At 37.8% G+C, this 21564-nt stretch overlaps 2 protein-coding genes across 4 annotated transcripts in view; one reads left to right on the top strand and one right to left on the bottom strand.

Annotated features, from left to right (window-relative positions):
* The first annotated feature begins 842 nt into the window (after positions 1–842).
* LOC126377028 (uncharacterized) lies at positions 843–7490 on the top strand. Of its 2 annotated transcripts, XM_050024643.1 has the most exons (7): positions 843–2292; positions 2557–2686; positions 2847–3060; positions 5344–5553; positions 5584–5786; positions 6432–6536; positions 7319–7490. In XM_050024643.1, the coding sequence occupies exons 1-7, from the start codon at positions 1079–1081 to the stop codon at positions 7385–7387; spliced, it is 2145 nt and encodes a 714-aa protein (XP_049880600.1). In that variant the 5' UTR covers positions 843–1078; the 3' UTR covers positions 7388–7490. The 2 variants fall into 2 exon arrangements, with proteins under 2 accessions (XP_049880600.1, XP_049880599.1); XM_050024642.1 differs by having other exon boundaries at positions 844–2292; positions 5344–5786.
* An 842-nt stretch (positions 7491–8332) lies between these two features.
* The window catches only part of LOC126377023 (ABC transporter G family member 23), a 129024-nt gene continuing 115792 nt past the window's right edge, over positions 8333–21564 (bottom strand). For both annotated transcript variants that reach the window (XM_050024630.1, XM_050024631.1), the window contains 8 exons: positions 17018–17217; positions 15450–15512; positions 14644–14799; positions 12251–12485; positions 11858–11982; positions 11389–11513; positions 10382–10626; positions 8333–10090 (listed from right to left, as the gene is read on the bottom strand). In XM_050024630.1, coding sequence (XP_049880587.1) covers positions 9768–10090; positions 10382–10626; positions 11389–11513; positions 11858–11982; positions 12251–12485; positions 14644–14799; positions 15450–15512; positions 17018–17217 — 1472 coding nt within the window. In that variant the 3' untranslated portion in view covers positions 8333–9767. The remainder of the gene's footprint in view (positions 10091–10381; positions 10627–11388; positions 11514–11857; positions 11983–12250; positions 12486–14643; positions 14800–15449; positions 15513–17017; positions 17218–21564) is intronic.

Here is a 21564-nt window from a genome sequence, read left to right as displayed (position 1 = left end):
TTTATAATTTATAAATAATAGTAAATTTTTCATCGTTCCTCTGGCCACATAAATTTCATAAAAGTTGCCATTACATGAATAGAATTTATACTATTTACTTAATATTTTTTACGTATGATAGATAGATAAGTTATAGTTTACGATTCACTTAAATAATAGAATAGGTAGTAAATAATATAAAAACGAATGGGAAAAAATACAAGTCTTTGTTTCTGTGAATTAATAAAAAACTTGAAATAAAAAATAATTAATGTTAAACTCAAAATTTACAAATATTCTCTATGACAACATTATAAACTCATAGGGACGTTCGACTATCGATACTTGTATCGATACGTTTGTCGACAGTTTCGATTTGTTAACGGTGATAGATAGTGAATATATTGCAAAGATTTTATAGTTTGGTAGTTGTTAAGTTACCTACCTATTGTAATACATATAATATAATTAAGACTTTCCAGAATATAAAGACATTATTATTATTAAAATTTGTGTTTAGCAAATTGAATTCCATAGTCTCTGCTTACCTCAGTCGGAAATAGGGATGGGTTTATGAATATATGTATGTGTTTACCTGTCACTCTTTAACCCACTTGAAAGGCAACAGCTTATGTCGACGAAGCGTAGAATTAAACGTTCGCATCACAAACAAGTAGGTTATTTGGATAGTACAGACTGTACGACATGTAACTAATCTCGTATGCGTCGACACGACATCGACACGTCGTATACGACATACGTCGCCCGTTACTCTCTCACAGTGACAGTGACAGTACACAGAAAAAGAAAGACATGATCTCTGTCGCGGCGAGAAAAGGTCGTGTGCTTACGGTGCTAAGCCCGCAGGAGGTCTTAAGTGCAACCAGTTAATTTATTACTTTGCAAGAAACTGATTAAAGTTTTGCAGCTTATCGTACATTCATCGCAAGAAGAGGTACCTATATCTATCGATATCGATATCAGTAAATTTTGTTGTGTCTCATTCCTAATACGTCAAAAATACCATGTGCGTGCGGTTGATCTGCGATTAAATATATTATATACGAATATCTCGCGATTTTTTTGGTTAAATAGTGCCATGGATTACGCTGTAGGCAGCGTGGCAGCTTTAATATCCGGCAATGTGACTCCTAATCGCCCTAAACTTATTAAAAAGGCCTTAACTCCTATGAAACATCAGCCATCGCCGAATGTTACACCTAAAAGTGAGTTGGTTGATGATAGATCAATTTTCCTGTCTCCCTCCTTGCAGAAGAAGAAAGCTATAGTCAAGAAGTCGCCCAAGAGAATCTTTGAGAACCCAGATTTGGACGTAACCAATGACAGTGAAGGTAATTCTAGTTTACCAAGTCCGCATGCTGACAAAGTAAAGAAGCACTTAAAAGAAGACTTAGAAGCTGATAACATGGCTAAAACTGGTCCTGAAAGTCAAAAATCTCCGAAGAAAGGCAAAGGTAAGCTCAATAAGTCTGTAGAGCCAGGTACACCAAAGAAAAATAAGAAAGTAAATCAATTTAATGAGGGTGATGAACCTGTGGATAGTGTTCAAATTGTAAATGAGAGCACACCTACAAAGAAGAAAAAGCAAAAGACTTCAATATCTGTGTCAGTAGATGAAGAGAAAAGTGATAAAGAAAACTCAAATAAAAACTCTGCAACTAGTCTTGATTTTACAGCTACTGGAAGAAATAAAAAGAAACGTAAATCAAGTAATGTGACTGAAGAAGTGAGTCAAAATGGTGAATCTGTTGCAGAGGATGAAAGGGGAGGAAGTCCTAAGAAACAAAAAAAAACAGACCCTGAAGAAAATCAAAATCAGGAAACACTTGTTACAGAAAATCAAGGCAAATCTAAGAAGAAAAATAAAAAGAATAAGAAAAAGAATAATAAACCACAAAACAATGAAACAAGTGCTGGAACAGAAACTGTAGACGAAAATGAATCAATGAATCAAGCAGTACCAAAAAAGAAGAAAAACAAAAATAAAGGAGTTGTTAATCCAAATGCAATTACAAATCAAGATTCAGATTCGGAACACGAATCTGATAATGAGATAGAATCTGATACGGAACAGACAAATAAAGAAATACTAGACACAGGACCGGTTGAAGACAGTTCTGATGAAGAAGAAGAAAAAACAAAGGCAGAGAAAGAAGAAAATAAAGAGAAAAGAGAAGTAAATAGCGCAGAAGTAAAAAGAACTCTTTTTGTAGGCAATGTGCCATTTAGCAATAAATGCAAAAAGGAAATTAAGAAGATTTTCAGCAAATACGGACAGATAGAGACAGTTCGGTGAGTTGTAATTTACACACCTATCTATATTAGATATTGAAAATATCATTTTAGGTTTTATTGAAACCTCATTTTATTTTGTAGAATCATCTATATTTGTCTGTTTTGATTCTCATAGCTTGTTAATAAATTATCCTGTATTTATAGTTTAACAATGTCATTAATAAAAATTATACACTCTAAAACACCTGTTTTAAGACCATAAACAAAAGTAGGATGAAATTGGAAAAGAAATATATAAATATTATTATTTTCAATATTCAGTATCCGCACAATCCCAGTGAAAGACGCTCGAGTGACCCCTAAACTGGCGGTGATCAAGAATGAGCTGCATCCGGAGCGATCCACTGTCCATGTGTACGTCAAGTTCAAAGATGAGGAGTCTGTTGACAAGGTTTGTATTTAAAACTATATAATGTCGCCTTATAGAGAAAACCACGTAAGCGCGTTCTTGATTATGATGATTTATATAGTGTATTTGTTCAGTGGTAAAATGTTTGAGCACTTCTAGAGTCTGGAGTATATAAACTTAATAGAACTCCTTAACCTTCCAGGCCCTAGCAGAAAACAATACAGTGCTAAACGCCCACCACCTGCGCGTAACCCGCAGCGACTCCACCGGGGCGGAACACGACCCACGCAGCGCCGTGTTCGTGGGGAACCTGCCCTTTGCGATAGAAGATGACGTATTGAGGAGGAAGTTTGAGAAATGTGGAGATATTGAGTCTGTAAGGATTGTCAGGGATAAGAAGACTAATGCTGGGAAAGGTGAGAACTAGTTTAGAAGATATGCATGCATGGGGTTAACTGTCTGGGAACTGATATTAGGCAGCCAAATTACTTAATTGTATAACAGTATATTGTTTATTTTTAAAATAACGTCTAGGGCCCTGTGCCGAGGTTTTTCTTGCAGCTTCTTTTCCCCGGCTATACAGCTTGTGAGAAGCTGCAGTAGTTTTAGGCGGAAGGGACGTTCGTTATGTAAAAAATAATGATCACTCACTTTGAATCATTTTTTTTTACATAATGAACACATATACAAAGGGTATAGCGAGGTAAGGAAGACGAAATGGCCCCCATGGCCCATGACGGAATTATCATTTGTACTGGTATTGGCACTCTAAAAGAATACGAAATGTAAGGTCGTTGACCCCTGACCTTGACCTGTCTTTGAGATATTCGAGAAAGTTCGTACGCGCGCCGAGTTTTTTCAATTTTTTTTTTCCGAAAAACTATAAAAGCTAGAAGGATGGAACCAATTGCGTATAATTAGGGATACTTTGAAAAATATTCTGTATTTTTTTCAGAGTTCTGGTGAAATGACAACTGTGCAAAATAATTAAACAAAATATAAATATATTTTTTAGTACTGTTCTGTTATGTTTACCGCGCCAAAAAAAATATATAATACTCTTTGATTTATATACTTACACCACACAAAAACTGATCAAAATCAAAGAGGCGCTTCTTGAGTAATTATGAATTTACTTAGTGTGCGTACGGCTGGTAGGAACTAATTAAAGAGGTCGTTTTTAGATTAATTATTATAATTACATGTTAAACATAATTTCAATCATCATCATCACTATTTTCATTTATTACAACATTGATTGCATCATTTGAAAATATTTTTGACAGAATTTCAGCAGGACGTAAAATGCGAGATAGATATCTCGCATGAGCTAAATAATATAATTATTACACTTGCGACATGTGAAAATCGACTTGCGAAAATCGTATTCTGGGCAAAAGATGGCCTAAATGGGGCCAATTTATGGTACGGAAAATGATGCCACTATTATGAAGAAAGTGTTACAGGATGCTAAACTTAAAACTCTATTACGTCGAAATCGTGGCCCACCAAAATCAACTATAAACCCGTTCGTAGTACAGATTGTAAACGGTTTGCATAAATGGGTTTTCTTTTGCCCAGAATATGATTTTCGCAAGTCGATTTTCATATGTCGCAAGTGTAATAATTATATTATTTAGCTCATGAGAGATATCTATCTCGCATTTTACGTCCTGCTGAAATTCTGTCGAAAATATTTTCAAATGATGCAATCAATGTTGTAATAAATGAAAATAGTGATGATGATGATTGAAATTATGTTTAACATGTAATTATAATAATTAATCTAAAAACGACCTCTTTAATTAGTTCCTACCAGCCGTACGCACACTAAGTAAATTCATAATTACTCAAGAAGCGCCTCTTTGATTTTGATCAGTTTTTGTGTGGTGTAAGTATATAAATCAAAGAGTATTATATATTTTTTTTGGCGCGGTAAACATAACAGAACAGTACTAAAAAATATATTTATATTTTGTTTAATTATTTTGCACAGTTGTCATTTCACCAGAACTCTGAAAAAAATACAGAATATTTTTCAAAGTATCCCTAATTATACGCAATTGGTTCCATCCTTCTAGCTTTTATAGTTTTTCGGAAAAAAAAAATTGAAAAAACTCGGCGCGCGTACGAACTTTCTCGAATATCTCAAAGACAGGTCAAGGTCAGGGGTCAACGACCTTACATTTCGTATTCTTTTAGAGTGCCAATACCAGTACAAATGATAATTCCGTCATGGGCCATGGGGGCCATTTCGTCTTCCTTACCTCGCTATACCCTTTTAGAATTTGAATTTGACTTACTTGTAATTTACTTATCTGTAGATATTACGGGTGTGGTATCGAAATACCTAGCAAGTTTACATGAATATGATAAATGTAATTTTACATTAAGATTTTTTAAGTTTTTTAATTCTTAATGACTTTTTACATTTAATTTTAATTCTTAATGTTAATGTTCGAAATTCATATTTAATTAAACTGGTGTTTTATGAACAATCAATCAATCAATCAATCAATCAATAATACTTTATTGCACAACAACAAAACAAAGGACATAAACATACGAATAAAACATAAGCACAATAGGCGGCCTTATTGCTAAACAGCAATTTCTGCCAGGCAACAACAATTTGGAAGTGTTTCGAATTTTTGATGAGAAGTAAAAGGACATTTCCTAAAATGTGATATTTGTTCCAGGTTTCGGCTACGTAAACTTCTTATCGAAAGACAGCGTAGAATTAGCCTTGTCTATGACTGAAGAAGACTTGACCATAAAGAACAGAATACTTCGCGTCAATCGCTGCACTATGGGCAATCAGAAGAGAGATCAAGGCAAACCTGGTAGGCAGGGAAACCCTGGAAAATTCCAAGGAAGACCCGGAAATTCTGGAAGGTTCCAGGGAAGACCTGGAAATTCCGGGAAATTCCAAGGAAGACCCGGAAATTCTGGGAAATTCCAAGGAAGACCCGGAAATTCTGGAACATTCCAAGGAAGGCCAGATAATGCAGGGAAGTTCCAAGGAAGGCCTGGCAATCCGGGGAGGTTCCAAGGGAAACCGGATAGATTCCAGGGGAGACAGGGGAAGCAAGAGGAAAGTGATGGGGCGTACAGACGGATCATGAATAAACGACAAAATGAGGTGAGCTATTTGTAATTTTGATTTTTCACCTCTGACATTCCATACAAAAATCTCATTCTTACTATATTTTGCCTAACGCGTAATAGAGAGAGGGAAATTTAATAAATATTGAAAGGATAGTTAAGACTTCTAAACTTGACATGTGCTCTATTTTTATGCCTGTCTACAGACAGAATAGATCTTCTATAAGAAAATTACAGGTATAACTAAAAATAAAATTAGATGGTGTCTTCAGTACCATTGTCAACAAATGTCCAATGCTAACGGCCTCTGTGGTCCAGTGGTTGTGCGTTGGGCTCACGATCTGGAGGTGCCGGGTTTGAATCCCGGTGGACATATTGCAAAAATCACTGCGATCCCTAGTTTGGTTAGGACATTATAGGCTGATCACCTCATTGTCCAATAGTAAGATGATCCTTGCTTCGGAAGGCACGTTAAGCCTCCCGGTTACTACTTACTGATGTAAGTGAGTAATCGTTACATGAGCCATGTCAGGGGCCTTTGGCGGCTGGATAGTAACCCTGAGACCAGGGTTGCTGAGGTTGGTAAACTACTTCATAACGCACATGATAGATGGCTTCAATGTGTTTACTCCTCCTGTTGATTCAGCCTGTATTTCAATGGTTTATTTTTAATTTGTTGTAGGAGAGCGCCGCTGGGCCTCCTAACAAGCGGCCGAACACCGCTCAGCCTAACAAGGAGAAGAAACCGAGGAAGGAGTTCGTAGGCATGACCTCGGAGAAAAAAAAGGTAATAAACAATTTAATAAATTCACAAACATTCAAATAATACCAATATGGAATCAATTTATGGGGGTGCTAATCGTGGGGATAAATCACAAAAATCACTTTGTGATCCCTAATTTAATTAGGACATTACAGGCTGATCACCTGATTGTTCGAAAGTAAGATGATCCGTGCTTGGGAAGGCACGTTAAGTCGGTTGGTTTCGGTTACTACTTACTAATGTAAGTGAGTAATCGTTACATGAGCCATGTCAGGGGCCTTTGGCGGCTCAATAGTGGTTGGTAATTTACCTCAGAACCCACACAATAGAATAAGAATACAGTAAAAAAAGTACCTTATTGATTATTTCTTTCCCGACGTTTTGGACGTGTAGCAGTGACTGCGGTCACGGTAAGACTAGCGAATCAACTAACTGAATCTAGTAACTGTTACTATGAAGATGTTGTACGTGTAACTACCCTCACTTCGCTATTATTAAAGAATGAGTGTAGCGATGGTAATGGAGCGTTCGTATAATTTAGTTTCGATCTTGACACATTGAAATCCTATCCTGTGATCTGAAAAGTTTATTTGAATTTATTATGTTTGTGGGATTTTCGTCTGCTCGAATTAAGCAGTTCATGACGTTTTAAAGCCTTGATTAGTTTTATGTTTCTCCGAGCACAATTCACACCGCCATATATCCCCTCTCCTTCCTTCATTTTCAACCAAATGTTGTCATTTTCAACCAATTAAAATCGAAGGAGTTTGAATTGTGATAGACACATATATATTTTTCTTTTTCAGAAACACAAGTTCGACAAAGGTTCGAAAAAGAAGAAGGCACTGAGTGAGATATTGACGAAGTTCAACTAACGACGCATAATGCTTGTTATAATTGTAATAAATCGTGTGATAGGTACCGTAAGTTATTGTTTTGTGTTACTTTTGTCGTATTAAAGACTATTACATTTATTAATTTTAGTAGTTTCATTAATTAGATTATTAGTTGGTAACATTACTAAAGGATCATGAGAGTAACTGAATGACACCTCCCCCCAGTGGCGGCCTGAGCAAAGTATTTAAGTGGTGAGAGACCTCAATTTAGCACTTTCTGCCCCTTAAATTACAAAATTTTTCGATTAGTTTACGGTCATCGAAATTTACATACATACATAAACTCACGCCCGTTATCCCTAATGGGGTGGGCAGAGCAACAAGTAATCAAAGACAACTTGCAGCCACTGTTGATACGATGTCGTAAGCTGGATATGATGAACCATATGGTGATAAGGGAAATCGAAATTTACATATTTATTTTTATTATTTTTTTATTTTTTTTTATATTTTTTTTTATTTTTTTTTTTGAGAGGAATGGCGATTACTCCACCAACAAGAGCGCAGCTCTTAAATAGAGAGAGAGAGAAATCTTTTAAAAATGTTGTTTACGGCCACCCGGTATGAGTTTTATGTGGCCGCAATCTATCCCGATGATGTTTTAGTTTGCGGCCAGGGTGGACCAGTCTTGGTTGAGTTTGCCCCCATATTTATTTTTATTTTTTTTTCGTAAGAAAACTTTCAACTGGAAATTTAAAAAGTATCTCATTTGACCAGGGGCCTGTTTAATAAAACTTACAATTGTAAATTACAACGACAATTTGATGTTCATTACGTAGCTAATATGAAACTGCAAAATATTCGTGATCACACACTCCGCAATGTACATCAAATTGTCATTGTAATTTACAATTGTAAGTTTTATTAAACAGGCCCCTGGTTGTCAAGTAGCCTATTAACGAGGAGTAAAAAAAAGTCCACACATTTATTTGGTACATTATTTTATTGTATAATTGTCATTACAAAAATGTCAATGTTAGCAAAAATAATCACAGTCGGACACTTCTACTATACAACTACATTACTTCTAGATTTGTTCTAGAAGTCGGTAGAATATTGCTAACCTCAAAGATGCCGACTTCATGGAAAAATCTAGACTTTACACGTCACACTAACATTATCTTACTCTAATCTCAAGACTACTAGAGTTCTACATTTCAAATACAAATTCTACACTGTACATTACTAACACTGATCTAAATCTACATTCAAATAGTTTATAAAATCCCGTCTATATAAAATTAAGTATTATTGATCGTATTATTGATTTAAAATAACATTTTTTTTTAAACTTTACTAAAAATATTTCTTAATAAAAAGACAAGATGGCGCGAGTGGTGTCAAAAAATATTAAAACAAAAATGTCATTCATGCTGTGTGTACTCTTGGTTTTGATTGCGCGTCGAATTAACAAGTAATGTAAAAAAATAAACATTTTTTTGAAGAAATTCTTATAAAATCTGTCTATGTCTATGGCACCATCTTACTCTATGGTAACTCATTCAATCAGGTATCTGTCTATTCGCATCTTACATATAAAAAATTCCACTACCAGAAATATATTATGAAAACACCCTTTACATAAAGCGTTTGACCAATCATTATTGCTAACATTCCCAAATATCCACCTTAAAAGTAGTTAAGTACTAGTACTAGTTACTAAAAGTAGCTAGTATGTGTCGTACTCGTTAGTTATAAATACTCTATATTTACAAAGCGACTAACAGTCATTCTATAAAACTAAGGAATAAAAAAAATGTTTGTTCCGTTTGAGCAAAAATGATATGCCTGATCTGTCTTACTTATTCTGTGGGATATTGGATTCTGCACACATATTTATAAGTACATGCTTTAATCATTAAAAAAAATTAAACTATTCACTAAGTCCTTTTTTTCGACTTTTCTAAACACGAAGCGTCTATTTCTTGTCCAAACGTGAATATTTTTTTTTTTATATTTTTGTCCGCTTGTGTACAAAACAAAAAGCAAAACCAACATTTTGACTAAAATAACAAAAATCCCACTTTGTGACAGACCCTTAAAAATAAGTAGAAAAATATCCTAAGCGTTGGTTTAAGGATGCTATTGCGGTCAAAAGTTCAGTCTGATAAAAAAAAGAAACGTTTCAAATGTGATGCGGCGTGCCTTAAACATTATCACTTTGGCACTATTACAAGAACACGAAAATATCGCTTTTACAGTCGATAATCGATTCGACTCTGCTTAAACACCGGTATTTCCAAATACCGATTCCAAAATCTATTTGTCGAAAACGTACCCGGTACAAACAGACCACAATAATTTACGAGACTATCGCCCCCACCCTAATTTTGACTACATCGTTGAGCAAATTTTTTACCTACCCTCTCTTGAACTTCAAGATGGTTAGGGTGACGACTAAAAAGATGGCGATCCATCCGAGGGTGGAGACAAAGCCCATGTAGACCTCGGGATCGGTGATGGGCCATCCGCGGGTGAGGATGGAGCGCAGGGAGGTGGTGGCGAGGGTCAGAGGGAGACATAGACTGACATAGCGGAGGATCCAGGGCATGCCTTCGATGGGCCAGATGACGCCGCTGAGCAGCAAGGTTGGGTAGAAGGAGCCCAGGGCCAGCTGGATGGCGTTACGCTCCAACTCGCACGCGGCTGATATCACGAATCCGAAGCACATGCCACACAGACCTGGAATAAAGGTAAGGGTTTAGTTCGATACACGTCAAAATTGTTTACTTTCAACAGAGCTAGGGGGTTTTAAAAATGCCAAAGCAATTCATCTAAAAACAATATTGCAGTTTGAAATTTGCGCAAAAAAAGAAATAAAAGCTCAATGTCAACAAATATCAAATAGCAATAGGTATCGCTTTTGTAGATAAATTGCTTCTATGTGGTTTACGCCTATTGAAGTCAATATCTTCGTAAATAATGCGTGTCATAATTCTAACACTAAATAAAATCACGAAAAGCGACACTCACCTTGCATCAAAGTTAACATGATAACGAAAGCTACATTGCCGTTACACTTGACCCCGAAGACCAGGATCATAAATATCAGCACGAGAGCGGTCTGACCACACATGACCACGAACTGAGTGACCACGTGCGAGAACAGGATCTCTCCGGGACTGACCCCGGCCACCCAGGATCGGTCGAGGAGGCCTTCTGTTCGCTCCACGATTAAAGCTGATGATGTTAGAGCCACCGCTAAGAAGAACACGATTCTGAAAGAGGGAGAGTTTTGTTAAATAACAATATTTATTTTGACTATAGAGTAAAAAGTTTCCAAAACTACCAGTCTTGGAGTGGGCAGAGATAAAAAAAAGGTTATTATAAAGTTAGTGATTATTTAGAAGATATGAATGCATGGGATTAACTGTACCACTCCTCAATGGTATACCAATATTTTATGTTTACTTTTTTTTTTTTAAAGAACGTCTAGGGCCCTGTGCCGAGGTTTTTCTTGCAGCTTCTTTTCCCCGGCTATACAGGTTGTGAGAAGCTGCAGTAGTTTTAGGCGGATGAGACGTTCGTTATGTAAAAATTGTCGATTCAAAGTTTAACTATGTTACCTACTGAATAAAGATATTTTTGAATTTGAATTAAATCAAAAAACAAGCTGCAGCCACTTTTGACAGGAAATCTAAGATGGATGATATCCTAAACGGTATACCGTTGACAAGTGATCAGACCATTGCCCGTATCCAGCATGTTAGAAATCCTATCAGTCGGTATTTACGACATACCCAGGAAGATTAGCATGAGAACAGGATGTGCTATATTATAAATTCCCTCCCAGTCCAACTTAGAAACAAAAAAACAATCTCAAGAAGGTCTATCGCTATCCAGTGGGGAAACGTAAGTTTGATGGGCACATTTGCGCCGGGGTATGATACGAGGTGGCTTATTTTGACAAGACGTATGAAAAATATTAATTTTGGATATGATTTAAAAAAAAAAAATCATAAAAGTTTTTAAATACTCACGTAAGAATGACACCAGGCGCGACGAAATCAGTGAACGAGGGGTTAGTGTCGCCGTAGATGGGTTCCATGAAGTCAATGGGGATGTCGCCGACTTTCGGGTTGTAGTCACACGTTTGTAGGAGGTCCTGAAATTACAATATACAATACAATATAAATTTTAAACATAATGGTTTCTTGTTTGGTTGACAAAATTATACGATTTATATAATGTATCATTAATATTATCAAATGCAACAGAACGTTGCCTTATATACTCTTTAATCTTTTATTCAAGAAATGTCATGGTAAGGTTCTTGGCAGAAACACGAACTTTAAACTACGGCTACCTAGAACTTGCCTTCTACATCCCTATTCATTCCTGATTAAGCCATTAAGTAGATTTGTAATTTCCATTTAAACCCTAACTCATTCATTATTCGTCTAAATAGCAACTGACATAAACTTAAAGAAAGTGGTCCAAAGATAGTACCTTGGCGAAGTCTCGGTAGGAAAACTGTATGTCTCTGTTCAACATAAGGCCGATCTGCTGGTTGGACATGTCGAGCCACACCTGCACCTCGGAAGACTCGATGGTTTCATCGTCAGCCGTGTCCGCTGTGGAAACATTAATATTTGTCATGTAGTATGTTGTCAAAGGCCTTCCTAAAGCCTCTTTTAAAGAAATGGGTACTTTTAAGCAACTGTTTTCACCGATAATTTAGAAAGATGTTCGCACATTCTGCTTTTCTAATTATCTTTTTTTTCTGTTTGTAAGTTTCCCTAAGCATTGGTATTGGTAGCGGTATAAAGTTGAAATTCTAAAAGATGGTATATTTTATTTTTGTGATGTATTATTATAAATAATTACAAAATCTTTACTTACCCAAAGCTAATCTAGCAACTAAAGAATCTGTGTAGTTTTCATTGAAGTAAATAGCTCCCCACGCGTCTCCTTCTTTAACAGCATTCAGTGCTGAATCCAGGTCCGCGTAGTATTCTTTGATGATGGACTGGTTCTTCAGATGATCCAAGTATCGACACGAGAGATTTTTCATTGAGCACGAGTGATTGTAAGGACAGTAGCCGTCGAGAACATTCACGTCGTTGTTAACGATAGCCTGTGGGTTGAGAATGAAACAAATAATAAATATAACTTAGTATACCTACAAATTATTATAATATACTAAGGCTGTTGATTTCCCAAATAAAGTAAAAATATAATCTTCTATCGTGTGGGTTTTGAGGTGGAGTACCAACCTCATCAACCCTGGTGTCAGGGTTACTATTAAGCTGCCAAAGGCCCCTGACATGGCTCATGTAACGACTACTTGCTTACATCAGTAGTAACCGGGACCAACAGCTTAACGTGCCTTCCGAAGCACGGATCATCTTATTTTTGGATAATTAGGTGATCAGCCTGTAATGTCCTAACTAAACTAGGAACCACTAAGTAATTTTTGTGATATGTTCTCACCGGGAATCAAACTCAGGACCTCCGGTTCGTGAGCCCAACGCTCAACAACTGGACCACGGAGCTCGTCAAAATATAATAATAATAATAACGCGAAGGTATACTTCTACGAGATACCTAATTTGACAAAAGACAAACCAGTCTCATAATTGACCAAAACAAGACATATTATCCAAAAAGCCATAAAGACCGGTTCAGTTACAACCTTGACGGCAAAACAGCATTTTTTATGTCAAACGCACAAGTTTTTTGATCCGTCATTATTGTTTACAATGAAAAAAACCTCAAGATTAACAGCTTTATATCGTAAACAAATTCCGATGTTGTCAACATACAACTCGATAACACTACTATCACAAAAATACGGGGTGTTACTGAAACCGTACTGAATACTGACGGGAATGATTCAGCTAGTGAAATTTTCCATCGCAGAAATACGGAATTTAAAAAAAAATAAAAAAAATTAGACGTCAAATTCCACTTGATATTAACTCAGAATTATGAGCTGTATCACCCCCCTCAGTATGCGTTACGACGTCATGTTTAGATACTTACACATTTATAAGGTACTCAGTGTTGAACTTCGGAAGTCACGTTAAGCCGTTGGTCCCGGTTACTACTTACTGATGTAAGTAAGTAGTCGTTACACGAGCCATGACAGCCTTTGGCGGCTCGATAGTAACTTTGACACTACGGTTGATGAGGTTGGTATTCCACCTCGCAACCCACACGATAGAAGAAGACTCTACTCTTACACTATTTATCTTGCCACTTCGGTGGGCAAGTTTCGTACGCGCTTCCCTCGCGCAAAGCGCATAAAGTCTGTTTCGGTGAGAAAGGCAACCCAATGCAGATATGCAAAAGGGCTTGGCTGACTCGGCGACTCAGCAAGGCAAGGACGGCTTAGGGCGACGGTAGAGGGCAAATAGTTATCGTCGGCCAGACACATTATCTGACCTCTTCTTCAGTCGTATCGGTGTTCCGTTCCACTGAAGCAAGGAGGGGTACGACGAGTGTGTGCGCCTGCGTTTTGCGCGAACGTCTACTTTTTTTTGATTGTAGATTTGCTGCAGATGGCATTAACTACTTGGCCGTACAAATGGGGAGCGCTGAAGGCTTTCGCCCGGTACAACGTTTAAGACAACAGGCCTGAGGGTGCCCAGTTGGGCGCGAACCTCGGCTCAGAGCGTCTGCGCACCTTAATATATCCTGCGTACCTGACCGCTTCCGCTTCATCGATATAGTGTATTTGTTTAGGAGTAAAATGTTTGAGCGTCTCTAGAGTCTGGAGTATATAAACTTAACAGAACTCCTTAACCTTCCAGGCCTTAGCAGAAAATAACACAGCAGTGGCGGATTTACCAGTAGGCTGAAGCCTAGGGCGGCAGATTTTAGGGCAAATTTGGCCCAATTTTTTTTGTCTTACAGAAGTAAAATAATAGATATTATACCTATACACAAAGAAACAAGTGACAAGAGTCATAACATTTTAGTAATGCACAGTATACTGAACATTCTTACGTCTGTACGGGCTTCAACCGAACATATTTTGATAACTTTGCGCCGTGTTTTTGGTAGCGCTGTGCACTCGACTATAATTAGTATCGAATTTCAGAGGTCAGTAGGGGCGGCAAAATTTGAATAGCCTACTGGCGGCAAATTTGTAAATCCGCCACTGTAACACAGTGCTAAACGCCCACCACTTCCGCGTGACCCGTAGCGACTCCACCAGGGCGGAGCACGATCCGCGCTGCGCTGTGTTCGTGAGGAACCTGCCCTTTGCCATTGAAGATGACGTCACTCACCAGTCTTAGCCCGCTGGGGTCCCGTCCGATGGCGAGGCAGAAGAGGATGACCTGCATGACTGGCAGCACGAAGATGAACAGCATGACGCCGATGTTGCGCCACATCCGCAGGAAGTTCTTCTGGATGAGCGCCTTTATCTTGCCGCGGGAAGTCAGCTGGGGACGGCGGGGTGAGGGGATTAGTATTTCACTTAGGCCGGTCAAATACATTCGGAATTCCGTTTCGGAATTTCGATTCGAAATATCGATTCGTAATATCGAACGCATTAAATCCATACAACATCTATGAATCAACCACATACTTACAGATTTTTTCCGTTCGAAATTTAATCTGATTGGGAATTCCGTATGATGGCCTATGCCTGCCATTGCATTCCGAACGGAAATAAACGCGTTAAATTCGGGGTGACACGGTTCTCCTTTCCTAATGTAGGGACCAATTTTTAGCTTCCTATCTTGAAGACTGCGAAAAAGTCCTATATAAAATTTTACCCCCTCTTTGAAGGATTTGGGGAAAGATTTCCAAAAAAATGATGCATGATTTTTTTACTAGTCACAAATAACCCGCATACCAATTATTAAATTTCTACCTTGAAAATTGCGGAATGCTCCATAAAAACATCCACCCACCATTTTAGAGAGGGGGGAGGGGGGGTTAGAAAGAGACAAAAAATCGCATATGTTACCCTTTGTACTTTGACTCCGTTCACGGCTCCGTTTTGCCGTGAACGACGGACAAACAAACAAAAATACGCTTTGGCATTTATAATATTAGTATGGATAAGCCAATAAATGTGTGTACTCACGTTGAAGCAGTCTCCACAGTCTTCACATTCTGACGTCACTACTTCTGTTACTTTGCCCGGTAGCTGAAATGTTAAAAAGAACATGATAAGTATCTATGTAATGTTTATGCCATAAACCTTTATTGTCCCGTGGACTATATCCCAATTGGGTCGTGTACAAGATAAATTATGAAATTCTGATTACTAAATAAAGACAGGTTTAAAACTAACGAAAAACTTTTTCTTCTTTCTATTTACTTGCCTTATTTCTGAATTTTAATCAAGAAAAACGTAATAATAATTCCGACATTTTACCGCGATTTTCTATGACGTCACAGTGTGGTTTTCGTGTTTTGACGTTTAGTAAAAAGTAACTGGTTTGACTAGTTGGAAAATAGCCTATTAGGGTAGTGTGAGGTACACCCATCGCAAGATAAACTAAGTAGCCATGCTTCAACAAGCTTTCTGTTAGACCAACGTGATAGGTGGTGAGCCGTATAACTCCCGACAAACTTCTTGAGCATCAAGTGTCGTAGTGGGGGAAAGTTCGCGCACGTACACTTCCGTGCAAAAAAAAATGAACTTTTGATTATTTTCTTAACTTCATTGAAAAAAAAACAATTATTAAGTATATTATTTAATTATGTAAATAAAACTAAACTTATCTATATTATTATAGTTTATTAAAACTTATATTATATTATTATACTTAATAAAAAACTAATCGTCAGGTAAGTATGATATTCCTTCCATGAGATTGAAACCAGCAATACCAGAGCTAGTGCTAGGTTTTGGATCTGTAGACATAGACCTCGTGCTAGTAACTAATTCTTAAACTTAAAAAAATGAGCAATAACAAAAAAATCTAATAAAAGAGCAATAACAAAAACGTGACAGTTTCACTGCACACAAGTGTATTCGGGAGTCAAAGGGACGAAGACAGAATGCGCGGGGGAAGTATCAACTGATCTACCAATAGCCGGTCAATGCGGTATTCACCCGCCCCCGCGCCCCGTACCGCACCACCAAAGAGATCTAAAATTCGGTTGTGCGCAGTCAAGGTCGATGCTCAAGAAGTTTGCCGGGACCTATAATATAATCGTCGAGCCAACTGTGTTAGTGGAAAAACTCATTGGTGCAAGTCCGGTATCGAGATTCGAACCGGCGCTTCCCGTTTGAGAAGCAAACCGGTGAATCACAGGACCAGAGTGACTCTAATCTACCTGTGTGTTCTTCTTCTTCTATCGTGTGGGTTGTGAGGTGGAGTACCAACCTAATCACCTCTGGTGTCAGGGTTACTAATGAGCCGCCAAAGGCCTCTGACATGGCTCATGTAACGACTACTTACTTACATCAGTAATTAGTAACCGGCACCAACGGCTTAACGTGCCTTCCGAAGCACGGATCATCTTATTTTCGGATAATCTGGTGATCAGCCAGTATGTCCTAACCAAACTAGGGACCACAAAATATTTTTTGTTATATGTCCCCACCGGGAATCGAACTCGGGACCACCCGGATCGTGAGCCCAACGCTCAAACACTGGACAACGGATGTCGGTACCTGTGTGTTTATAAGATAAAACTTACCCCAACATCCCCATTCGTTCCAGCGCCATTATGGTCGACGATCAGCACCTCCTTGCTCTGGTGGAAGTTGAGTCCCACCACCTGGGCGTCCTCAGCCGCGTACGGAGCCTCTTCCCGCTTGGACATCTTGTTCAGCCCTAGGGCTCCGCCCGACACGTTCAGTTCCACCACCTGGTTGGCTTGGCCTGGCGTGTTGGACACTGGAACATTGGAAGAAAGATTTAAGAATAAGAATTTTAAGTAAGTATTAAAATCCATAACACTGTGGCAGCATACATCATCAGTATCACCGGAGCGTCTGGCGAGCCGACTAGGCTACGACTGCGCAAGCGCCAACAATGCGCAACTTTTTATAGTGCGCGAAACTACCCTCAATATTGTTATTACTTTTCTACCTACCATCGCATTTTATGTGCGAAAATTCAATTCAATTCTCAATTATTTATTGCATTCCATGTAGTATAATGGGGTGTTACATATGCATAGGAACCAAAACATGGACCCTGTAGGGCACAGCAACGTTGAAGGGAAGAGAGGAGGTGTGAATTAAAATTAAAACTTAATCATTTAAAAATTCGTCTACAGTATAATAACTCTTTATAATTAGCATTGTTTTTAGATTTTTAAATTTTATAAATATTACAAAGATTCTATTATACAGGGTGTTAGTGACATCGTAACGAATACTCAGAAGGATGATTCAGTCACTAACACCTGTATATAACATTCTCTACTTAACCGACAGGGGATTCTCTTAAAATGCATAAATGTTTTTGTCATAATTTTAATTATCATAATCCTTTGTGCATAACGTTTTTTAGCATAATAGTACTTTCCCATAATGACATCTAGGAATACTGGTTTGTTAGGTATAACTTATTTTTGGACTAATATTTTTGGTATAAATTTGATTCGCATATAAATAGGTGTCCTTAATTCTTTTTTAGAATAATAGTGTTTTGTCATAATTTTTAGAAGGTTAGGGTGCGGCCGGGGTGGCCCTTGGGCCACCTCTACGCCGCCAGCATGTTTATCTTACACACGAAAAGTATACTGAATGATGACCAACTGCATGAAATAGTGTCAAAATATAAAAAGTCGCAATCATGAACCAAATGCAGCCAAGGAAAAAGTAAGTTTCGAAAATGTTCAAAGTTGTGCCAAAAATTTTTATTCGGAGTATAGTTTTTATGCTTATAATAATTATACTTATATATCATTATTGTCATTAATTATTATGCTTATAGTAGTTATGACAAATTAATATTATGCGTAACTAATAATAGGACAAGTAACAGTATGCCATGTTAAATTATTACATAAAATTTTATGAATAAAAATAGAGAACCGTCCGACAGATGTCTCGCCAGACAGTACAAAGAGTACAAAGCAAAACGCAATGATTCAAGCAAGACCTGCGTTATTATCCGGACCAAAGCCATATTATTGCGGCAATCGCATATAATTGGTGGAAATTTAACGATTTATTGTACCAGTCAACCTTGTTGTAGAAACTTCTGTAATGTGCAGTTCGGTTATAATAACTAATAATATTAAATCTTGGAGGTTCCTACTTATTGCTCATGGCACATTGGTTACTTTGTAGGACTGAGGTCAAGTTGGGTAACAAATACTTCCCAGCCTGTTTGAGTGGATAGATCAACGACATACGTAAGATCACGCCATTTTCCTATAGAGGTAGGCAGGGACATTTTTTTTATTTAACCTAAAATGTACACATACATGGAATAATGCAGACATTTCGCAACGGCAAAGTTTAAAAAAAAGTTTTCAGCTCGAGCTCCTCCGTGCCTCGAAAGGCACGTTAAGCCGTTGGTCCCGGCTGCATTAGCAGTCGTTAATAACCATCAATCCGCACTCGGCCCGCGTGATGGTTTAAGGCCCGTTCTCCCTACTCGTATCCATCCATAGGGAAGGCCTGTGCCCCAGCAGTGGGGACGTTAATGGGCCGATGATGATGAATGCAGACATAACAATAAACCGTCTTGGGTTCTAAAACTCACATTTTCATGGATTTTTTGACAGGAAATTCCACTTGATATCAACTCAGAATCATGGCCTGAATCATACCCCTCAGTATTTGTTACGGTGTCACTAACACCCATACATACTTGTGTGGCTACCTGTACGTACTTGTATGGAGTGTAAGTGACATCGTAACGAATACTGAGGTGGTTGATTCAGCTCATACCGCAAAAGTATAGTTCTGGCTACCCCTTTGGGGTTACAAACGTGACGCTATGCTGTTGTTTTTACGCTCGTATGTTACTTAATTTTATTGTTCGGTTCGATATTCTTTATTTCGGTTGCTAAACACAATGGGTGGTACCATCAAGTGTCGTCAGACCTTAAACTACTGATTGGCACACAATAATTGAACTTGTGACCTCGTCTTGGTGGCAATTTACCTACTGCACCTACCGAAAAATTAAGAAATAGGTAATTTTTACGTATTACCAAAAAAATAAGCAATATGTATAAAAAACGTATCGCGTTCAGACATGTCGTAAAAACCAACAGGGATATTGCGTCATTTCTAACATGATAGAATATTAAAATTTATGCAAGGGATGGGCATAGACTTTTTTTTGGTTTGCCCCGAGAAGGAGCAAGCTTAACTTAACTTTAACAATCGCAGTTCGAGTGCGTTTACCGCTGCGCCACCGAGCTCCTCAGTATTATAATATACTATTAGCTATTATTTTATTTTGGGTCCAATAACCTATCTCTCACGTTCAAACACGATTTTTACTAAAGCAAACAATTTTTTTTTTAATAATTATACTATTGGTACATTTCTGATGGTATACTCGTGCTTTTATGTTCCACGATTTTATTAACATTATTTGAATTTAACCAAAAACACGGTAACTAAGTTGTATTTTTGAGTAACGCAGTTGTTTCCCTACAAAATTCCACTGTCCCATATCAAAAGGTCGTCTTGTGTATTATAACCTATATAAACTGCCTATATACGTCCCACTGCTGGGCACAGGCCTCCCCTCAATCAACCGGAGGGGGTATGGAGCATACTCCACCACGCTGCTCCAATGCGGGTTGGTGGAGGTGTTTTTACGGCTAATAGCCGGGACCAACGGCTTAACGTGCCCTCCGAAGCACGGAATCATCTTACTTTTTCGGACAATCAGGTGATTCAAGCCTGAAAAGACCTTACCAAACAAAGGACAGTCTCACAAAGTGATTTCGACAATGTCCCCATCGGGAATCGAACCCGGACCTCCAGATCGTGAGCCTAACGCTCTAACCACTAGACCACGGAGGCTGTTAATATTATTGCTGGCTGTATTATAACCTGCAGAGCAAAAAATCAAATATCGACTATGATGCAAGGAGTTCCCTCCTTCTCACAGGAAAGCTAAAAAAAGTCTTAGTACTTATGATCGGCTATTTATCAAAAAACTACTTTTGTATGCAGCATCTTACGAAAAGTAACAATAAAATTGCAGTCTATCACATAAAATATACATTGCCAGTAAAGTGGCTATGGAATTTGAGTAGCAGTAGAGCTATCGTAGTTATCTGTTTGCAGGAGTAGTAGTAAAAGAGAGTGGGGTTGAACAGGCGACAGCGGTTTTCATACAAAATGCGCGTTAGAGTATCCCATCCTCTTTCTTTTATTCCGTGTTCAGTTATATTATTTATGCCTCTGCTCACCCCATTAGGGATGACAGGCGTGAGTTTAGGCTTGTAGGCTTTTTCTAAGTATACAATTTTATTGTATAAATACTATAGAATTATGAGGAAAACGTCGTGGGAAATGGCAAATGACAAACAATTTAGGAATGCTTTTTTTCTTAATGTAATTACATACTTAGTAGTTACTAGGTACATTGGATACATCTGTATGTGTATACAGGGTGTTAGTGACATCGTAACGAAAACTTTGAGGGATGATGCAGGCCATTAGGTATACTAATTTAATATCTAGTGGAATTTTCCATCGCAAAAGTATAGAATTTATAAAAATATTTAAAAGAAAACACATACAAATACATGAATTTAGCGACGGAAAATTCCACTTGATATTACATAAAATATACTTTGCCGGTAAAGTGACTATGGAATTTGAGAAGAAGATCTATCGTAGTTATCTGTTTGCTGTTGTCTGTTTGAAGGTTCGGCCACATGGCGCACAGAATAACTCGGGACATATACCAGAAAAATCACTCTAATCCCTAGTTTGGTTAGGACATTACAGGCTGATCACCCGATTGTAGACGATCAGTGTCTGACCTTCCAACCCGCGATGGAAAACCAGCCCAATACAGGTGAGGTCACATACCTTCGAAAAATACAATTTCTCTGGGATGTGGGTTTCCTCACGGTGAATTTCTTCTATAACGTGATAGCAACTATATTGATTAGTCTGGGAAGATAAATACAATGGTAAGAATTAAATTCTCAGTTCTATAATGATAATCAATTATGTTGTTACCATTATTAATCTCAAGGAAGTGATCAAGAGTCTAATAAAAGATCATCCTGATGACAGTATATATAAACCG

Source organism: Pectinophora gossypiella, chromosome 22, assembly GCF_024362695.1.
Source record: "Pectinophora gossypiella chromosome 22, ilPecGoss1.1, whole genome shotgun sequence".
Classification (NCBI taxonomy): domain Eukaryota; kingdom Metazoa; phylum Arthropoda; class Insecta; order Lepidoptera; family Gelechiidae; genus Pectinophora; species Pectinophora gossypiella.
Note: the sequence above shows the minus strand (reverse complement) of the source record. Positions and strands in the feature narration are given on the sequence as shown.